The sequence below is a fragment of the Eumetopias jubatus genome, unplaced genomic scaffold (assembly GCF_037043125.1).
Source record: "Eumetopias jubatus isolate StellerSeaLion01/CBP00866 unplaced genomic scaffold, mEumJub1_p1.0 scaffold_17, whole genome shotgun sequence".
NCBI classification, from domain to species: Eukaryota; Metazoa; Chordata; class Mammalia; order Carnivora; family Otariidae; genus Eumetopias; species Eumetopias jubatus.
The window spans coordinates 59159062-59181761 of NW_028274823.1; the positions used below are offsets into that span (position 1 = coordinate 59159062).

General features: G+C 40.6%; 1 protein-coding gene across 2 annotated transcripts in view; it reads left to right on the forward strand.

Moving 5' to 3' along the window:
* Positions 1-517: 517 nt before the first annotated feature.
* DNA2 (DNA replication helicase/nuclease 2) overlaps positions 518-22700 on the forward strand; it is a 47021-nt gene continuing 24838 nt past the window's right edge. The window contains exons 1-8 of one of the 2 annotated variants that reach the window (XM_028109729.2): positions 518-654; positions 2253-2435; positions 3287-3470; positions 5764-5909; positions 10803-10934; positions 17192-17411; positions 20316-20433; positions 21200-21365. In XM_028109729.2, the coding sequence (XP_027965530.1) occupies positions 584-654; positions 2253-2435; positions 3287-3470; positions 5764-5909; positions 10803-10934; positions 17192-17411; positions 20316-20433; positions 21200-21365 (1220 nt within the window). In that variant the 5' untranslated portion in view covers positions 518-583. The remainder of the gene's footprint in view (positions 655-2252; positions 2436-3286; positions 3471-5763; positions 5910-10802; positions 10935-17191; positions 17412-20315; positions 20434-21199; positions 21366-22700) is intronic. The other variant, XM_028109730.2, reaches the window with a different exon arrangement.

The following is a 22700-nucleotide window of genomic DNA, read 5'->3' on the forward strand; positions in this document are numbered from 1 at the left end:
TAGGGGCACCTGGGTGCCTCAGTTGGTTAGGCCTCTGCTTGCCTTCCACTCAGGTCATGATCTCAGGGTCCTGATATCCAGCCGGCTTGGGGCTCACCTTCTCAGCCGGGAGTCTGCTTCTCCCTCTGCCCCTCCTCGCCAGTGCTCTCTCTCTCTCGCTCAAAAAAATAAATAAAATCTTAAAAAAAGGAGGGGAGTTTGTTTCTCCCCAAAATGGAAAATTCTGCAAGCTAACAGGGACACTTGGGTTTGGGCAATTGGTTCTGTTCTAAGAGTCTGTGTTGAGCAAAGGTTGGCGTTTCTAGAGAAAGTGCGGAAGCATTTAGTCTGGACCAGATTATGAAGACTCCCTGTTTCCCAAACCCTAAAGCAAGGGAGCAAAGACTCTGTTAAGAACACCGCCACCCAGGGCTCCTCGTGGAACCCGCGGGGCTGGGAGGGGCCCCTTCGCGCAGGTCCCTTGGGACCACAGAGGGAAGGCGCATGCGCGCGGCGCCTCACAAACTCGCGCTTCTTTTTCTCGTCGGAGCTGCTGTGTTTGCCTGATTTTACCTGGCGACAGTTTGCGTTGTCCGCGCCTGCTATGGCGCAACTGGAAGAACTGGAGCTGCTGAAGAAGAGTCTCTGGGAAGAGGCTGAGCGGCCGGCGGATCTGTGAGCGGAGCGGAGGGAGGGTTTGGGAGCCAGGCGGGAGATTTGAAAGAAAGGAGCGGGAGAGGCCACACCTACGCCTCCGCGGAGCCGGGCTCGGGATTAAATGACTGGGCTCCGGGCGCCCGACGAGTTTCCGGAGCTGGGGTCTGCTTCGTAGTGTTCTCTTTGGGGCCACACTCGGGCCAGAGCCCAAAGACTGCTCCCCCAACAGTTCATTCTTTCTCTTCATATCACTTGCCTGAATTCAGGGAGTGCCAGCCACTTAAACGCCCTCGTAAAGGGAAATTGTAACTGCTAGATGCTTTTCTCAAGGTTTAGTTGGGGAATCTTGTCCCAGGAGAGCTCTCTACCCTCAACTTGGACTAAATGGTCTGGGCAACCTGACCCACAATCATGGTGTGGAATTATTTTGAATTAATAATAATGATGCTAATTATTGTTTACGGATCTTTGCGTTTTGGGTTTTGATCAGCATTATCATTTGCGGAAATCCTTAAGGCATCCCAGCTGACCTCGGGAAATTCATGGCCTGAGGCTTCCTGGAGTAGGTGAATGAGGCGATTACGAAGTAAGAGAGTTTAGGGTTGGGTGTTAAAATTAGAGAGGTAATGACGTTGGACTCTGTTGTACTGTGACAAAGACTGCAGTCAAACTGGGAAGACTGATGAAGGACTTAATGTTTTCTATTTTTTTTAAAGATTTTATTTATTTATTCATGAGAGACGGAGAGAGAGAGAAGCAGAGGGAGAAGCAGGCTCCCCGCTGAGCAGGGAGCCCGATGCGGGACTCGATCCCAGGACCCTGGGATCATGACCTGAGCCGAAGGCAGACGCTTAACCATCTGAGCCACCCAGGCGCCCAGGACTTAATGTTTTCTAGAACGATTAAAGAATTCTGCATAGTTTTCAGGTGGCTAGGATTAATGGATAAAAGTATTGTGAAGTTGACTTGCCCATTATAAATAAATGTCTGAGTTACTCTATGAAGGAATGAGCTAACATGACAGGTATTAAGCTTGCTTTTCTCTGCGAGGTAGGGGCTAGTTGATTCTCACTGAGATTTTATAGAAAGATTTTCTTCATTAAGTAGTAGTTTGGAGTAGATGATTTCTAAGTAGGCCTAAAGATTAATATAACGCTGTGACTCACAGTAGGTCTTCAGCAAACCACCCACACTATGCTTTTCCCTAACAAATATCCCTTTCATTTACAAAAAGGATAGTGTCCAAGACATTTCCTTTTGCTTGTACTTTGGGAAGGTTTGCATCAGTGGTAGGAATTTGTTATTTAGTATTTTTCAATTTATCCTTAATCCTCATTATCATGGGTATCCCACAGAGCTCCTCCTAAGAACTTATACAGTGTTTGGAAAAATCCATATCATTAAGCATGTTTTAAATGGCATTACTTCTGGGAAGTTTTTATCATAGGAATTCTGCTGTGCCCTTTCTTAATTTTTACCTATTTATCATAATGGTCATTATGATAAGCTTTCTAGAAGAAACAAACCTAGAAAATTGAGAAGGTTGGTTTGTAGATAAAGGAAATTGGATGTCTTCTTATTTCATAGTACAGTAGTTGTGTTTGTATATGTTTTAGATTTGAGAAGAAGGTGGAAGCTTCCTTTTCTAAAACAGTTCTGAGCCGAGGAATGGATAACCGGTACCTGGTATTAGCAGTCAATATTGTACAGAATGAAGAAGGAACCCATGAAAAACACCTAATCATCACTGCTTCCCAGTCACTAGAAAATAAAGAACTGTGTATCCTTAGGAATGACTGGTAATTTTTGTGTGACTTTGAGCACTGATCTGGCTTAAGGGTACCATCTTAAAACTCATCACATAGGCTTGTGTGGATGTTGCTGTAATTTAATTGTTAATAAAGGGAGTAGATGTGAACCCGAATTAATTTCATGTAAAAATTGTGCTTGTTATCTCAGCATCTCCAGCTCCTTATTCTGGAACTTGGTCTTTATTGTCATTTGAAAATTAAACTACAAAGGGCCTTATAAATGACTACTTCCAAAATTTCCCAGTACTTTTTAAGATTGCAGCTTTTCACTAAGAGCAAAATCAGTTACAGCATACGAACATTCTTAAACCCTAGATTTCTCTACTCAAGCAAAGTATGGTATGTGAGGGATGAAGGGGAAATGCAAAGAGAGTGGAGGTCTAATTTTTGTCTATTTAGGCTCTTTGTCTAGATAAAAATGATAAATGTGATTTTATTAACACATTGGGTTTGGCTTCATGCCTCAAGACTTAAACTGTAGATAGGCTAGAAGTCTTAAGAATGAGAGAATTATTACTGAAACAACCTAATCCATAATTGGAGCTATGTATTAACACTATTAAAGATTTGGTAGCTTTTGCAGTAGATGATAACATTAAGCAGTTTTCCTTTTTGGTATTTAAGGAAGACCCTCGAGTATTCTCAGGTATATTTCAAAGGTAGAAAGGAGTAGAGTGACTAGGAGTTGATTCAAAAGACTGCATCCTAGTATTAAATTTTTTTGAAAGACCCAGAAATTTACAAATACTATTCCTTCAGATAAAATATTCATTTACTTTTTGAGGCTTCCTTAATATGTTTAAATGTAGGAATCTATGTATACTTTGCTTTATTCGTAGGTGCTCTGTACCAGTGGAGCCAGGGGACATCATTCATTTGGAGGGAGACTGCCTATCTGATACTTGGATAATAGATGAAGATTTTGGATATTTAATTCTATACCCAGACATGCTGATTTCTGGCACAAGCATAGCCAGTAGTATTCGGTGTATGAGAAGAGCTGTCCTGAATGAAACTTTTAGGGTGAATAATATTAACAGTTAATGTTTCTACAGGGTTTTAGAGTTACAGAGCACTTTTACACTCTTTCTTTTTTTTTAAGATTTTATTTATTTATTTGAGAGAGAATGAGAGAGAACAAGCATGAGCAGGGGAAGGGGCAGAGAGAGAGGGAGAAGCAGACACCCCGCTGAGCGGGGAGCCCGATGTGTGGCTCGATCACAGGACTCTGGGACCATAACCTGAGCGGAAGGCAGATGCTTAACGGACTGAGCCATGCAGGCGCCCCACACTTTTTTTTTTTAAGTAAACTCCCATGTATCCATTTTACTGTTCTCAAACATTATTTTGCAAGTAAATGAAAGCTGAGGATCTTTAAAAAATATATCTTTATCACACAAAGGAACAGTAATTCCTTAAATTATTATAATGCCCAATTTATCTGTAGCGTCTTTTATCTTTTTATTTTTTTTTAGAGAGAGAACGTGTGCTTGCGGGGTGGTGGGGGAGAGGGAGAGAGAATCTCAAGCAGGCTCTAGGCTCAGCACCGAGCTGGATGCAGCTCCATTGTGCAGCTCCATCTTATGACCCTGAGATCATGTGATCTGAGCTGAAATCAAAAGTTGGACGCTTAACCGACTGAGCTACCCAGGCGCTCCTGTAATGTCTTTTATTGAAAATATCTTTTTAGGGGCGCCTGGGTGGCTCAGTCGATTAAGCATCTGCCTTCAGTTCAGGTCATGATCCTGGGGTCCTGGGATCGAACGCTGATTCCGGCTCCCTCTCTCCCTCTGCCCCTCCCCCCTGCTTGTGTGCTCTCTCTCTCGCTTGTGCTCTCTCTCTCAAATAATCTTTTTTAAAAAAAGATATATATATATATATATACACACACACACATATATGTATTTTTAGATTTTATTTATTAGAGCACAAGCAGGGGGAACGGCAGGCAGAGGGAGAAATAGGCTCCCCACTGAGCTGGGAGCCTGATGCTGGACCCATCCCAGGACTCTGAGATCATGACCTGAGCCAAAGGCAGACGCTTAACCAACTGAGGCACCCAGGTGTCCCAAGAAAATATCTTTTTATTCAGTTGTTTTCTTAGAATCAGTCAGAATCCAAACAAGGTCTTTTCTTTTTTTTTTGAAGATTGTATTTATTATTTTTTAAAGATTTTATTTATTTGACAGGGTGGGAAGGAGAGAGAATCTGAAGCAGTCTCTGCGCTGAGTGCACAAAGCCCGTGGCAGGGCTTGATCACATGACTGTGAGATCATGACCTGAGTGGATACCAAGGGTCAGATGCTTAACCAGTTGAGCCACCCAGGCACCCCTTAAGATTTTATTTTTCTTAAGTAGTCTCTAATTCCAGTGTAGGTCTCGAACCCACAACCCCAAGATCAAGATTTGCATGCTCCTGTAAGCCAGCCAGGTTCTCCCAAACAAGGTCTTTGTGTTAGCTTTGGTTGGTATGTCTCCTGAGTTTCTTTTAATCTCTATTGGTTCTGCCTTACACTCCCCCTCTTTGCTTCAGTGCCATTTGTTGAAGAACCTGGGTTTTATTTGTTAAAAGAGTTTCTTCCTTTCAGGGTTTTTTTTTTTAAAGATTTTATTTATTTATTTGACAGAGACACAGTGAGAGAGGGAACACAAACAGGGGGAGTGGGAGAGGGAGAAGCAGGCTTCCAGTGGAGCAGCCACCCAGGCGCCCTAAAGTTTTTTTTGAGTAATATCTTTCACTTACATGGATTTAGGAGCTATGGCTTTATTGGGTTTTATTTGAGTAGATTATAAAGTGAAATTAGAAAAGAATATGTTAAGCGTTTGAGAATACATTGAACTTTTTCATATAGGTTACTTTTAATGATTTCAAAATGGAAATTACTGATTTTTAAAAAAAATAGCATGCTTGTAAAATCAGGTAATTCTGAATAGAAGAAAGTGAAAGTTGGGCACCTGGGTGGCTCAGTCAGTTGAGCGTCTGCCTTTGGCTCAGGTCATGATCTCAGGGTCCTGGGATTGAGTCCTGCGTTGGGCTCCCTGCTCAGTGGGGAGTCTGCTTCTCCCTCTCTCTCTGCCTCTCCCATGCTTGTGCTCTCTCTGTCTTTCTCTCAAATGAATAAATTAAAAAAAAAATCTTAAAAATAAAGTGAAAGTCATATATAATTTTACTAACTAGAAAAAAAATTGTTTAACATTTTGGCATTTGCCTCACCAGTGCACTTTGGCTGTGGTGGTTTAATAGGATAGGTAATAAATATGGGATCATGTCTATTAATGTGTCTTGTAGTAAAACATACGATTTTTTTTTTAATAGAGCTCTGATCCGGCCACGCGCCAAATGCTGATTGGTACAGTTCTTCATGAAGTATTTCAAAAAGCAATAAGCAATAGCTTTGCCCCAGAAAAGCTACAAGACTTTACTTTACAAACTGTTCAAGAAATAAGGCATCTTAAGGAAATGTAAGTAGTTACAAGATGTACTGTAGGTACTATTTTTTTTTTTTTTTAAAGATTTCACACATTTATTTGACAGGGAGAGACACAGCGAGAGAGGGAACACAAGCAGGGAGAGTGGGAGAGGGAGAAACAGGCTTCCCGCTGAGCAGGGAGCCCGATGTGGGGCTCGATCCCAGAACCCTGGGGTCATGACCTGAGCTGAAGGCAGACGCTTAATGACTGAGCCACCCAGGCGCCCCTGTAGGTACTATTTTATTATAGAACATTCTTTCCTGGAATCTATAAGGTATTTGGTTATTAGACCATTAAATATAAATCAGAGTAATACTAGAATGCAGATTCAGGGTAGTAGTACCCCACTGCAGTTCTGTGAGGAGCTTCTGAAATTGCAGAATAGAAACTCTTGAGCTAAAAATAATCTGGATATTCTGTGCACCTGCACAATAGACTCCCTCAGCTGCTCTCTGAGGGTGTGAAAAACGTTTGGCTTACTTCTAGAAATGTGACATACTGTAAATTGTATGGGTTTGGGAGTCAGATGGACCTAGTTTTAAATTCTAGCTTTGCCAGTTTTAGGATTGAACAGGTTACTTAAAAATTTTGAAAAAGGTGATAATACCTATTTTGCAGACTTTTTGTGACAATGGAGAGAATATACATAAGCCCACAAATGGCTGATTGTTGGCATTTTATGAGTGACTACATGCAGAGCGTCAACATATTCTGCTGTTTCTTTGTGACTCTTATTGCAGACCATGTTTTTTCAGAGAAATATTTTTATTAGGGGTAATTTTGATTTCCAAACTAGTTGTAATTTTTCCCCAGATGTATTTCTCTTTCCCTGTTTATGTGGAAAATATGTGTTCCAAAATGCCATACAACTGATTTACTAATGACATGATCTATTGTCCTAAAAACATTTTCTTTTCTTTTTTGTTTTTTTAAAAAAGATTTTATTTATTTATTTGAGAGAGCGAGAGAACGACGGAGAGAGAGTGAGAGAGCAGGAGCAGGGGGGAGAGGCAGAGGGAGAAGCAGACTCCCCGCTGAACTGGGAGCCCAACTCGGGTCTGATCCCAGGACCCCGGGATCATGACCTGAGCTGAAGGCGGACTCTGAACCGACTGAGCCACCTAGGAGCCCCTATTTTTTAATTTATGACGAACCTCCATACTGTTTCCACAGTGGCTGCACTAGTTTGCATTCCCCCCAACAGTACATGAGGGTTTTTGGGTTTTCCCCCCACCACATCCTTGCCAACACTTGTTTCTGGCGTTTCAGAGTTTTAACTTTTTTTTGTCATACCCTAATCAACGTACAGTGATACCTTTTGTGTGTTGTATTGATCATTGCCCTGAAACAAAACAAAACCTAGTAGCTTAAACAAACAAACAAAAAAACTTAGTGGCTTAAAATGACAAGTAATCAATTATCTCATAGTTTCTGTAGGTTAGGAATTCAAAGGTGGCTTAGCTGGATGGTTCAGGCTCAGGGTCTCCCATTTGGAGCTGCAGTCCTTTGAAGGGAGGATCTGCCTCCACGACGATATACTCATGGCTGTTGTCATGAGGCTTCAGTTTCTTGCCGCGTGAGCCTCTCACAACATAGCAGCTGCTACTTCAGATTAAAGGGTCTAAGAAGGTGAGCAAGCAGGAAGCCATAGTGCCCTTTTTTTTTTTAAAGTAAACTCTGCCCCATGTGAGGGTTGAAAACTCACCACCCCAAGATCAAGAGTTGCATGCTCTACTGACTGAGCCAGTCAGGCATCCATCCCATCAAGTGGAAACTTTTTAAAAAATTCTGAGACCCTAAAACAACAGGTTGAAAGTTCTTTTCTACCCTCTCATAGATCCTTCTATCTTATTACAGACCTTAGAACAAATTTTACTTTACTGTTTTTTGTTTGTTTGTTTTTTTAAGATTTTTATTTATTTGACAGACAGCAAGAGAGGGAACACAAGCAGGGGGAGTGGGAGAGGGAGAAGCAGGCTTCCTGCGGAGCAGGGAGCCCGATGTGGGGCTTGATCCCAGGACCCTGGGATCATGACCTGAGCCGAAGGCAGACACTTAACGACTGAGCCACCCAGGTGCCCCAGAACAGATTTTATTTTAAATACAGGCTCCACACCCAGTGTGGAGCGCACCGTGGGGCTTGAACTCACAGCCCTGAGATCAAGGCCTGAGCTGAAATCAATGGTTGGTTGCTTAACCCACTGAGCCACCCAGGTGCCCCCAGATTTTTATCTTCTATGCTTTACCCTCTTGTTAATACCTATAATAGTCTAGGCTTGAAGATCCTACCTTAAGTATCTTAATAATCTCCGGAAAGACCAGGCTGTTACATGTTGTTTTGCTGTGACTTGGCTAAAATTAAAAAGGAGAGGGCGCCTGGGTGGGTTGCTCAGTTGGTTAAGCGACTGTCTTCAGCTCAGATCATGATCCTGGAGTCCCGGGATCGAGTCCCACATCAGGCTCCCTGCTCAGCGGGGAGTCTGCTTCTCCCTCTGACCCTCCCCCCCTCATGCTCTCTCTCTCTCTCTCTCTCATTCTCTCTCTCAAATAAATAAATAAATAAAATCTTAAAAAAAAATAAAATTAAAAAGGAGAATTTAAATGCAGAAGACATTAAATAACCAGTATGGACTGGCTTGGAAATTTTAAAGAGTCTGCTCTGTAAAAAATAAAACACTGGGAAGAACTTACCTAATGACATCATGATGATGAAGAATGGCTCCAAGATGGTTGGAGAAAGTTATTTAGGAAAAAATTACCCAATTGTGTAGGTATTTTTTAAAATAAATTATTATTCCTATAAAGGTTATAAATGTGTGTATACCATATTATAAGATCACAATAGGGTATATGGTACAAAGTAAGTCCTTTCTCCCTGCATCCTCCTTGTCACCTAGTCCCTCTTCCCAAAGGCAACTACTGTTTTGTTTTGTTTTGTTTTAAGATTTTATTTATTTGACAGCACAAGTGGGGGGAGCGGCAGGCAGAGGAGAGAAGCAGGCTCCTGACTGAGCAAGGAACCTAATGTGGGACTCGATCCCAGGGAGCCTGATGAGGGATCCAATCCCAGGACCTTGGGATCACCACCTGAGCTGAAGGCAGACGCTTAACCAACTAAGCCACCCAGGTGCCCCAAAGGCAACCACTCTTTATCAGTTTCTTGCATGTCCTTACACAGAGATTTCAAATGTTTATGTGTGACAGTGTGTGTGTGGATATGTGTACATACATATTTTTTGTTAGGTAAATTGTAGAATACTATGCACATTATTGTACACTTAAAGGTTAAGCTTGGTGATCATTCCATATTAGTGCTTACTGAGCTGACTTTTTTTTTTGAGAGAGAGAGTGGGTGGGGGGTGGTAGAGGCAGAAGGAGAGGGAGAGAAAAACTTAAGCAGGCTTCACATCCAGCCCAGCACTGAGCCTGTTGCAGGGCTTGATCTCATGATCCCAGGATCATGACCTGAGATGAAATCAAGAGTCTGACGCTCAACTGGTTGAGCCACCCAGGCGCCCCTGAACTGTCATTTTTAATTAATAATGGCATAATATTTCATTGTATGAATGTATTATAATTTATTTAAGTATCACTCTGGCATTTTAATCTTTGCTTTTATTAGCAATTGTATAAGAAATACCTTTAGGGGCCCCTGGGTGGTCCAGTTGGTTGAGCGTCCAACTCTTGATTTCAGCTCAAGTCATGATCTTAGGATCGTGGAATTGAGCCCTGCCTTGGGCTCCGTGCTCAGTGTGGAGTTTGCTTGAGATTTTCTCTCCCTCTCCCTCTGCTTCTGTCTCTGTTCACTCTCTCTTGCTCTCTGTATCTCCAATAAATAAATAAATCTTAAAAATAAAAAAAGGAAATACCTTTATATATCCTTTATTTCATACCTGTGAGGCATATAGTTGGGTTAAATACTTAGAAGTAGAATTGTTGGGCCAGAGAATATATGCGTTAAAACATTTAAAAAATCTTTTTATTTGGAAATAATTTCAAATTTAGAGAAATGTTGCAAGATTACTGCAGACAGTATCCATATACTCTTTACTTGGATTCACCTGTTAGATGTGTGTAGATTCTTTTTGTAAGATTAAGTAGTATACATCATGGTATATATCATGGGCTTTATACCATGAAGACACTAGCTATAGAACAGGCTGAGCAGGGCCCTGGACATCCTGGTGTGCCCCGTGGGTTCAAGGGCACCCACTGCAATGGGCAGAGCTGGTCTTGCTCACCTTGCCTTCAGGCCTCTTCTCCCCACACAGCTTAGTGGCTGGAGCTTGGCATATGGTGACATCCGATGGCTGTGTCAGGGGCGTAAGTGCTTGGTGTGGCATGTTGCTGCTAGCCAAGGACTTTGCCAGATTTCAAGCAGCCTTTTGCAAGGATAACCTTTGCCTCTGGTAGTCTGAATGTGTGATCATTTGGGGCTTTCTTATATTAGCAGTTGCTCCCCTGAGGAATGTCAGTTTCTCTTTCAGCTTGAGGTTGCTACTGTGCTCAGGGGAAGCAATCTTGGCAGAGCTAGGGTTGCTAATTTTGTCTTCTCTGCTGAATCAGTTCTTTTGGTGGACCGATAGGCCTCTGCTCTCTTCTGTTTTAAGGCTGAATAATATTCCATTCTATGTATACACCACATTTAAAAAGAAGATTTTATTTATTTAAAGTACACTCTATCCTCAATGTGGGGCTTGAACTCATGACTCCGAGATCAAGAGTCTCACGCTCTATGTTTTACCAACTGAGGCAGCCAGGTGCCCCATGTATACATCACATTATACATCTGTTAATTAGTTGATGGATAACTTGTTTATTTGGATGTTTTTGTCCTAAGTTTTTTCATATTTATACTTTCTTGTTTAATCTCTTATTTTGCAGGTATCGCTTAAGTCTGAATCAAGAGGAGATAAAACAAGAAGTAGAGGAATATCTTCCTTCATTTTCTAAATGGGCCAGAGATTTCATGCATAAGTACACTTCAGGTGACTTCCCACAGATGCAGCTCTCTCTGTAAGGAGCTCATTTTGTTTATGTGGTGTTCGTATGTTCAGATCAGGATTTTACTCTGTACGTTGAATTAAAGCTTTTTAAAGGTCGAGTTAGTACAACTAGCTTTTTTGTTTGCTTATTTTATAAATTACAGTCCTGAGTGTCTTTCCAGAACAAAAAATAATCTAATGAATAGAAATTCTACTTTCATTATAATAAAATCTTCTGATTTTTGTATATCAGTATGTTTTTAACATTTTTTTTTTTGAAGTAATCTCTACACCCAATGTGGGACTTGAATTCAAAGATCAAGAGTTGCATTCTCCACCGACTGAGCCAGCCAGGTGCCCCTGTCAGTATGTTTTTTAAATAAAATAACCAATTTGTAAATATTCTGGGGGTCCTAATTTTGTATGTATTTCTATTACTATCCTATATGGACTGTGTCACATGTTGATTGTCTTGTGCATTTGCCTATATGTTCAAATACTGGGTTTAACCATTTAACTCAGTTTGGCATTTGGTATTTTATTGTTTTTCCCCTTAAAGAAGCATTCATATAAGTTTATAAGTAATACATTTTTTCTCTTTCATTGTTACTCATTCAGCAAATATTTATTGAGTGCCTAATATGTGCCAGGTAATGTTCTAGGTGCTGGGATTATCATAGTGGGGGTGGGGGAGGGAAAAGCAGCTGACTTCATGGGGCTTCTATACTACTGAACAAGTAAACAATGTGGGGGGGCGGACTGTGGTAAAGGCAGGGTAGAACAACCTAAGAAGGAACATAGAGTTGGTGGTAGTGGTGGTGGGACATATGATTTCCACTGAATGATTGTGAAAGGCCTCCCCAATAAGATGATGTGGAGGTGAAGCTGGAGGTGAAGCGTGAAGGAGATGAAAGAGGTAGCTGCGCAGCTCTCCCCAGGAAGAGCATTCCAGGCAAAAGCCCCTCGGGTGATACACACCTGCCAGTGTGGCAGGAGCAGAGTGAGGAAGGAAGGAGCAGAAGTAGCTTTCCTGGGGCCTCATAAGCCATGTCAGGACTCTGGCTGCTATTCTGATTAGATAAGAGGCCACTGGAGAGCTTGCTTGCACGGAGAGTTGTGATGTAATTTCCTTTTTTTTTTTTTTTAAGATTTTATTTATTTATTTGACAGAGACACAGTGAGAGAGGGACCTCAAGCAGGGGGAGTGGGAGAGGGAGAAGCAGGCTTCCTGCGAAGCAGGGAGCCTGATGCAGGGCTCGATCCCAGGGTCCTGGGATCATGACCTGAGCCGAAGGCAGATGCTTAATGACTGAGCCACCCAACCACCCCAGAAAACTTTTTTTTTCCTTTCTTTTCCCCTTAAGTGAGCAACATTTTCTTTTCAGCTTCCATTTATATATATTTTCTTGACCTTTCCTCAATATTCTTAACTATTTTATTTCAGAACACTTTGTGATCTGAATAACTTGTTTAAGATTTGTGCATCAGAAAGCTTGGGAACCATTAGTTCTTTGGACCAATTTGTTGTCTCAAGTTCTTTGTGGTTCAGAGAGAACCATACTGAGCCCGGATGTGAATCCCAGTTTTGCCACAATTTAGCTGTGTAACTTAACCTTTCTGTGCTGCATTGATCTGCATTGATCAGGTTTACTTTATTTATTTATAAGTGTTTATTTATTTAAGTAATCTCTGCACCCAACGTGGGTCTTGAACTCACGACCCCAAGATCAAGAGTTGTTCTTGTTACTGAGCCAGCCAGGTGCCCCGATCAGATTTACTTTTAAAAGGATCATTCTGGCTGCTCTTTTGAGACTGTGTTCTAGGATAAGGGCAGAGGTAGAGAGACCAAGTTGGAGGCTCTTACAAGAATCCAAGTAAGGGATGTTGGTGGCTGAGATCACAGTGAGAGTTGTGGAAGTGATGAGAATCAGTTGCACTTTAGTCAGACGTTAGCAGTAGAACTGATAGTTTTGGATTGGATGTGGGGTGGGAGGGAAAGAAAAGGCAGCAGTGATTCCAGGGGGGGAAATGTGATGAGAAGGATATCAAGGCAGAACGGTAGAGGAGGATTTGGAGACAGGGAGTTAGATAGCTGTAGTGAGGGTTTGTTCTATGAGGGGACACACAGAAATGGAAGGGTAGCCAGAGGCTTATGTGGAGCTAAGAGAGCTTTGTTGTTGTTTTGAAGATGGGAGATATAATGTGTTCATATGCCGATGGGGAGGATTCCATAGAGAGGGCAGAAGTCATCATGAGAGATGGGAAAGGTCAGCTATGTCTTGAGTATGGGAGAAGGAATGAGAGTATACAAGTGGAAGGGTTGACCTATGGGACACTTATTTCTTGGTGTTAAAATCTCCCAAGTGGACTACTTCATCAAAGATATTTGGAAATTTTACAACCTTTTACATATTGCTAGAATTCTCTGAGAATTTTGTAATCATTTTAAAAGGTTGTTAGCAATGTTTAAATGTCCTGTATCTGGATTTTATTTTATTATTTTTTTAAAGATTTTATTTATTTATTTGACAGAGAGAGAGGGAACACAAGCAGGGGGAGTGGAGGAGGGAGAAGCAGGCTTCCTGCGGAGCAGGGAGCCCGATGCGGGGCTCCATCCTAGGGCCCTGGGATCATGACCTGAGCAGAAGGCAGACGCTTAACGACTGAGCCACCCAGGCGCCCCGTCCTGTATCTGGATTTTAATTATTTTTATTTATTTTATTATTATTTACAATTCAGTGACTTTTAACATATTTGTAGAGTTCCGTAACCATCACCACAGTCAGCTTGCCAGGATTTTGATATATATTTTAATAATGGTAGTTTAAAAAAATGAGGCTTACCGTGCTTTTAAGAATTGGGTTTATTTTCCATATTCTTTTTTTCTGTAGTGGCCTTAAATTTACCAGTACCTCCCTCCCTTAAAAAAAAAAAGCTATAATAAATGGGTTTAATTTATAAATGCTTCATTCTTTATTATTTCTTTGGAGCAGATTGCCTATGTCTAGAATAGAGTGTGGGTCTCAGTGCATTAGTCTTCACTGTGATAAATAGATAAATGTTTATTAAGTAGTCATTCTCCTGATTTGTTTCATTGTTTTGTAGTATTTCTGTCATTCTGGTCTCTCTTGATTTTCTGTAATAATTACAAACTTAATTTTTGTTTTCTGTTGTTCCTAATTATTTCTTTATCCTTATTTACCTTCCCTCACTATGCACCTTTCTTGTCCTTCCTTATTATTTATTTTGGAGTAATTTAAATTTGCTTGAGAATTAAAGTTGTGGTGGATATCCCTTTTCCTTGTTGTTTCAGATATTAGCTTTCCTTTTACTGTTTAATTGTTTTAGCATTTTGTCTGCATGTTTTTTTCTTTTGGTTAAGATTTATTCATTGTTTTTGCAGTGATAAGCTGCCATTTTCTCATCGATTCATGGACTTAACCTATTCGGCATATAGGTATTCCATGCATTGGTCCTGGTGTTACAGGGAGACTAAAACCCTCCAAGAACTCTCTACTGGTGGTAGTTGAAAACAGACCTGGAGAGCATTGCTTAGAACATGTAGGGCAACAGAAGAGGCATGGAACTCTGGCAGCTAAGAGTGGGCTGTGTAAGGACAGAGGGAGAGAGGAGTAGAATCCATCGAATGAGGCTGATGATAGACCAGCAAGGAATTAGGTAGCCTGGAACAAGTATATCAGGAAGCCAGGGAAACTGGGATTCAGAGTTGTCTTTGACCTGAAAGGGATTTTTGAGATCAACTCCTAGATTTCAAATAAGGAAATTGAGATCCAGTGAGTGGTGTGACTAGTCCAGGTTTTATATGAAGAACCAGTGGTGGGGTGCCTGGGTGGCTCAGTCGTTAAGCATCTGCCTTCGGCTCAGGTCATGATCCCGGGGTCCTGGGATTGAGCCCCGCATCGGGCTCCCTGCTCCGCGGGAAGCCTGCTTCTCCCTCTCCCACTCCCCCTGCTTGTGTTCCCTCTCTCACTGTGTCTCTCTCTGTCAAATAAATAAAATCTTTAAAAAATAAATAAATAAATAAATACTAAGAACAAATAATGCATTTATAAAAAAAAAAAAAAGAACCAGTGGTGGGGCTGAGTCTACAGTAACAATTCTTGATTCCCAGCCCAGCGTTCTCCTCTCTGTGTCTTGGTATAAGACCTTTTTGTTTGTTTCAGTTCTTCCAATGGAATCTTATATGTCTCTCTGTGAAGGAAGCACTCCTCTGTATTTTAGCTTGTGTCATTTTCGCAGCAGTTTATAGCCATCTTTAAAAAAAAAAAAACTTTAGACTTTAGCACAGAGAACGAGACCTTTAAAGGTCATTTAAAGAGACAACCTGGGGTGCCTGGGTGGCTCAGTTAGTAGAGCATCTGCCTTCAGCTTGGGTTGTGTTCAGCAGGGAGCTAGCTTCTCCCTGTCCCTCTGCTTCTCCCTCTCCCTCTGCTGCTGCTCCTCCTTGTGCTCTCTCTCTCTCTGTCAAATAAATAAAAATCTTTTTTTTTTAAAGATTTTATTTATCCATTTGAGACACAGAGATACAGAGAGAGAGAGCGAGCATGAGCAGGGAGAGAGGCAGAGGGAGAGGGAGAAGCAGACGAGCTGGATGTGGGGCTCGATCCTAGGACCCTGGGATCATGACCTGAGCCGAAGGCAGACACTTTAACCATCTGAGCCACCCAGGCGCCCCTCTCTGTCAAATAAATAAAAATCTTAAAAAGAAAGAGAGAGACAACCTTTCTCACCCATAGGTAGTTAAGTGTAAATTTTCTTCATCTTCACAATACCATATTCTCAATCAGGTGGTTCTCGAAGGAGTTTTACAGCATTATGTTGATTAAAATCATAGTAGTTATGAAATACTGTCATTTATTCCACAGATCTAGGTCTAAAATCACATTACTTCATTTTCTAGGGGAATGAATTTTAATAGCAATGTTAAAAGTTTCATTACCTATCTTCTATTAAGTATACATGTGACATTTTATGAATAATAAAGTTTGCTTTATTTCATAGGAGCATATTTAAATATATAACACAATTAGGTAACATTTGGAGAAAGAGAACAGAATAATATTTTAAGAAATTTCGGATAAGTTGTAGCTTCCCTGAATTCCTCTGTCTTCCTCAGAGGTTGCAGAAGTATACATATATTCCTGGAGATTATATTTGAAGCATCCTGAAATGGTTAAAAAAGAATTACTGAAGATGTCATTTTTTTCTGTTAGAAAATATTCTCATTTGTTAAGAAATAGCTGCTGATCTAAATAACATGAAATTAGCAACCGAAGTCAATTAAATCATGTATTCTTTTTTTTTTTTAGAGATTTTTTATTTATTTATTTGACAGAGCAAGACACAGTGAGAGAGGGAACATAAGCAGGGGGAGTGGGAGAGGGAGAAGCAGGGGGAGTGGGAGAGGGAGAAGCAGGCTTCCCACTGAGCAGGGAGCCTGATGTAGGGCTCGATCCCAGGACCCTGGGATCATGACCTGAGCCGAAGGCAGACGCTTAACGGCTGAGCCACCCAGGCGCCCCTAAATCATGTATTCTGACAGAATTTTTAAAACATTAAATCTCGGGTTTTATTTTAATTAATTAATTAATTTTTAGAGATTTTATTTATTTATTTAATTAACAGAGAGAGAGTGCAAGTAGGCAGAGTGGCAGGCAGAAGAGGAAGGAGAAGCAGGCTCCCCACTGAGCAGGGAGCCCGATGTGGGGCTCGATCCCAGGATGCTGGAATCATGACCTGAGCTAAAGGCAGATGTTTAATGACTGAGCCACCCAGGCGCCCCCACTTGCACAGTTTGTAAGACAAATTGCTGGGCTTCACCTGCAGAGTTTCTGATTGAGTAGGTCTGGAGTGGGGCCTGAGAATTTGCTTTTATTACAAGTTCCCAGGTGACGTTGGTGCTGCTCCTCTAGGCACCACACTTTGAGAATCACTGCTGTAAACGTATGTTGTTGGTGTCCCATCCCTGCATTCTCTGTGTATAGTAGAGTCAATGCCAGCATAAAGAGAAATGTGCTAAGTGTTCTTTTTTTTTAATATTTTATTTATTTATTTGAGAGGGAGAGAAAGTGAGTGAGAGAGAACACAAGCAGGGTGAAGGGCAGAGGGAGAAGCAGACTCCCTGCCAAGCAGGGAGCCCAACGTGGGACTTGATCCTGGGACTCCAGGATCATGACCTGAGCCGAAGGCAATCGCTCAACCAACTGAGCCACCCAGGCACCCTGTGCTTAGTGTTCTAATTAAGTATTTTTGTGTTTAATTTTTTAGGCCAAGTGATAGTAATAACACTAATTCAACATGTAATATTGAAGTCATAAACTCATTGGACATTGAAGAAAGCATTTGGTCCCCTAGGTTTGGATTGAAAGGCAAAATAGATGTCACGGTTGGTGTGAAAATACATCGAGGATGTAAAACAAGGTATAAGATAATGCCATTGGAACTTAAAACTGGCAAAGAACTAAATTCTATTGAACACCGTAGTCAGGTAGGTCTAAGTCTTAACAAGAAAATTGTCTGAATATTTAGTATACTGAAAAATATAGGTCTGCCTTATATATTTTGGTTCAATTTGGGTAATTTTTGTTTAAGTTTCATACAGTACTTTTCAATTTGGGATGTATCCAGAGTACTCAAATTGTTTATAAATGTATACATGTCTACAGCAGAAAGTTTTCTCTAGCAAAGAAATACAACAGCTGAATTTTTAAGCCAATGTTGCCAAGTTTATGTTGCCAAACTACTAAACAGATACTCCTAAAAAAAGAATTCCTTGGTGCTAAAAGTTGCAGAAACCAAGTATATTTGGAGATTTAATGATGCATGGTAGCATATTAAAGTTTCTGAGAAATCAGAGTAATATGGATTTGGTTTAGGTTTGTTTAAACCCATTGTTTCCTAAACTTAATTTACCATGGAGCTATTGTTTTCATGTAATATCTAATAGGATACTCTTAGAAAACATCAGTCTAAATCCATTCTTTTATTTTTGACTCTTAATCTGATTTTAATGATTATTATCTAAAATGAAATATAGAACCATGTCTTCCCATTATGTAAAATTCAAGTTTTTATTAATCTTTTCTTCTCTTTGGTAAACATAACAATCTTTTGTTGTCCTTCAAAATTATCTGAAACTTATATTATTTATAGTGATTTAAGTAATTAACATAAATCTTTCTTTTCTCCTACCTAGGTATGTTAATTATAATGACTGGTCTTGGGATTTTGGAATTTCATGATTTATGTAGTATTTATTTATTTGAGAGAGCAAGAGAGCATGAGCTGGGGCGGGGTGGGCGTCAGGGTAGAGAGAGAGGGAGAAGCAGGCTCCCTGCTCGAGGTGGGGCTCAATCCCAGGACCTGGGATCATGACCTGAGCTGAAGGCACACGCTTAACCAACTGAACCACCCAGGCACCCCTGAAATTTTATGATTTAAAGACATAAATCAGGGACACTTGGGTGGCTCAGTTGGTTAAGCTTCCAACTCATTTTTTTTTTCCTTTTTAAGATTTTATTTATTTGTCAGAGAGACAGCACAAGCAGGGGGAACAGCAGGCAGAGGGAGAAGCAGGCTCCCCGCTGAGCGAGACCCAGGCAGATTTGATCCCAGGACTCTGGGATCATGACCTGAGCCAAAGGCAGACGCTTAACGACTGAGCCACCCAGATATCCCAGGCTTCCAGCTCTTGATCTCAGCTCAGGTCTTGATCTCATGGTGGAGAGTTCAGGCCCCACATTGGGCTCCAGGCTGGGTGTGGAGCCTACTAAAAAACAAACAAAGACATCAATCATTCAACGTTTTAATCTTGGAAATCTCCTGGAAAACATATTAGCTTGTTTGCAGGTTGTATATGACTAAATAACTTGCTATTGTTGCTAAGGTGGTTTCATCAACTGTAAACCAGCTGTTTCTAACTTGTCTTAGATGGTTTCTCTGGAGAGCATCACATAAGTTTAATGCAGCTAATAATGACTCATGTTCTGCAAAAAACAGTGAACTTTGTAGAGTTAGTCTTATTTAGTTGTCCCAGTAACTATGACATAAATAATATGCATTTTAATGTTTAGTTCATTTATTTATTTTTTACCTATTTATTTTTTTAGTTCATCTGTTATTTGAAGCAGGGAAAATAGTGTCTAAAGACTGTTAACTTCAGAATATAAAATATAGTTTGGTTAATTTCCCTCTTTTTTTTTAAGATTTTATTTATTTATTTGATAGAGACACACCTAAATATTTACTGTCTAAGAAAAATTCTATGTATTTTTAAAAAAATATTTATTTGTTTGAGAGAGAGAATGAGAGAAAGAGCACAGCCAGGAGGAGGGGCAGAGTGAGAGGGAGAAGCAGACTCCCCACTGAGCAGGGAGCCTGATGTGGGGCTCGATCCCAGGACCCTGGGATCATGACCTGGGCTGAAGGCACATGCTTACCTGACTGAGCCACCCAGGTGCCCTCTGTGTATTTCTTTATTGTGTAAAACTGAGAAGCATAGACAGTGTTCATGTTGCAGAAGTTAAATATTTGACATTGAATTATTGTGTTACCTGTATTAATTTCTCTCATGTTATTTTCAAAATAGAAATAGCTTAATTGACCTTTTGATTGATTGATTTATTTTCTATTTTATTTTATTTTTTTTAAAGATTTTATTTATTTATTTGACAGAGAAAGACACAGCGAGAGAGGGAACACAAGCAGGGGGAGTGGGAGAAGGAGAAGCAGGCTTCCTGCGGAGCAGGGAGCCCGATGTGGGACTCGATCCCAGGACCCCGGGATCATGACCTGAGCCGAAGGCAGACGCTTAATGACTGAGCCACCCAGGCGCCCCTTTTCTATTTATTTTAATTTTTTTTTTTTAAGATTTTATTTATTCGATAGAGAGAGACACAGTGAGAGAGGGAACACAAGCAGGGGGAGTGGGAGAGGGGGAAGCAGGCTTCCCGCTGAGCAGGGAGCCCGATGCAGGGCTCGATCCCAGGACCCCAGGATCACAACCTGAGCCAAAGGCAGACGCTTAACGACTGAGCCACGCAGGTGCCCCCTGATTTTTTTATTTTTATTTTTTATTTTTTTTAAGATTTATTTATTCATTTTTAGAGACAGAGCACGGGGGTGTGCATGTGTGCTTATGATGGGGGTTGCAGAGGGAAAGCATCTTTCAAGCAGACTCCACGCTGAGCGAGGAGCTGCTTGTGAGGCTGGATCCCACAACCCTTGAGATCATGACCTGAGATGAAACCCATAGTAGTCGGTTGCTCAACCGACTGAGCCACCCAGGCGCCCCAACCTTTTGATTTAAAAATTCCAGTATGTGTTGATTGCTAAACACGCATGGATACATGAAAGTTAGTTTTCGCTGACAAAATGTCCAATGTGTTCACAGCTTGTTCTGTACACAGTGTTGAACCAAGAGAGGAGAGCTGATCCTGAGGCCGGCCTGCTCCTTTACCTCAAGACTGGCCACATGTACCCTGTGCCGGCCAACCATCTTGATAAAAGAGGTCGAGTTGTTCTCTCTTTGCATTTCCTTCTCTGGGTTTTGTTTGTTTCCTTTAACCTTTAGTAATCTGTATATATACCTGAAAATCATTCACTGTACTTGTAAGGTCTAATATAAGTTATAATGTGTAGTTGTGGTTTTATTTATTTGCTTGCTTGCTTATTTATGTATTTTTAGTTGTGGTATTTTTAAAAAAAGAATTTTAACAATATACTGTACAGTTAAAAACATCTTTAACCTTTTAAAATTTTATTATACAAACATTTATTTTAAACTTCCTGTCTTATATTTGAGACATTCTAGCTAGCTGTATTTATCCATAGCATTTATTTATTTATTTATTTTTTAAAGATTTTATTTATCCGACAGAGAGAGACACAGTGAGAGAGGGAACACAAACAGGGGGAGTGGGAGAGGGAGATGCAGGCCTCCCCCGGATCAGGGAGCCCGATGCGGGGCTCGACCCTGGATCATGACCTGAGCCGAAGGCAGACGCCCAACGACTGAGCCACCCAGCTGCCCCTATCCATAGCATATAGCTAAAAATACCAACTTCATAATATTTACTAGTTATGAGATATATGGTTGTTTAAAAGAACTTATGAAGTGAACAAAAATTTAAGCAAATACACACCAAAATGTTAAGTTATTCTAGTGTATTGGGAAACATGAATGTTCATTTTATGTTTTTAAATCTGAAAGTTTTACATGAGAAAGATATATAATAAACTTAATTCTTAAACACACCCCCACCTTTTTTTCCATAGAATTATTAAGGCTAAGAAACCAGATGGCATTCTCTTTGCTTCACCGTATTAGCAAATCTGCTCTTGAAAAGGAGAAGACACAGCTTGCTTCTTTGCCACAAATAATTGAGGACCAGCAAACTTGTAAATATTGTTCGCAAATTGGCAACTGTGTTCTTTATAGCAGGTAAAAACATTGTCTTCCAAAATTATGTTTACTCAACTCAAAATGATTTAACTTTGTTGTCTGGTCTGGCACTGATGATTTCATTTTAGTGATTTTTCTTTGTGGGTAGTATTTTTAAAATGAAGGGTATATTAAAAAAAACACAGTTCATGTTTTATAACCAGCCTATTTCCTTGGGGAATGATAGAATGCTTTTTAAACTTTTTCCAAAAGTGGTTATTTTAATCTTGATGCAAATAGTTTCTGGGGAAATGAAATAATTTTAGGACTTAATGGAATCTGGTTAAGAAGGGTGTAGTATAGGGGCATCCGGATGGGTCATTTGGGGGAGCATGTGACTTGATCTCAGGGTTTTAAGTTTGAACCCCATGTAGAGTATAACTTAAAAATAAAAAAAATCTTTAAATTTTTTATTCTTTTATTTGTCAGAGAGAGAGAGAGAGATCACAAGCAGGGGGAGCAGCAGACAGAGGGAGAAGCAGACTCCCGGCTGAGCAAGGAGCCCGATGTGGGACTCGATCCCAGGACCTTGGGATCATGACCCGAGCTGAAGGCAGATACTTAACTAACTAAGCCACCCAAGCGTCCCAAAAATAAAAAAATCTTTAAGAAAAAAATGGAATTAGTATAGGGATTTTAAATATTATACAGCTTTTCTTAAGTGATACTTTAAGAATTCTTCTATTTCTTAGTTACTATTTTAATTTTATGCCTTGTGTAGTTAAAAGCAGGCAAATTGGTTCTTCCAGACAGACAGTTTGATACGATTCAACAGACTTGTCTTTCTGTTTATATGTTTTTTCCTCCTTTTTTAAAGATTTTTTCTTTTTTCTTTTTTTAAAGATTTTTTATTTATTTACTTGAGAGAGAATGAGAGATAGCACGAGAGGGAAGAGGGTCAGAGGGAGAAGCAGACTCCCTGCTGAGCAGGGAGCCTGATGCGGGACTCGATCCCAGGACTCCAGGATCATGACCTGAGCCGAAGACAGTCGCTTAACCAACTGAGCCACCCAGGCGCCCTAAATTTTTTTTTTAAGATTTTATTTATTAGAGAGAGAGAGTGAGAGAGAGAAGCAGTCTCCCCACTGAGCAGGGAGCCCAATGTGGGATTTGATCCCAGGACACTGAGATCATGACCTGAGCTGAAGGCAGAGCGTAACTGACTGAACTACCCAGGCTCCCCAAGATTTTTTTAAGTGATCTCTGTACCCAACATGGGGCTCTAACTTACAATCCCGAGATCAAGAATTGCATGCTCCACTGACTGAGTCAGCCAGAGGCCTATATATCTATTTTTCTACATGTGGGATGTTTACTAGTTGTCTTAAGACCAGT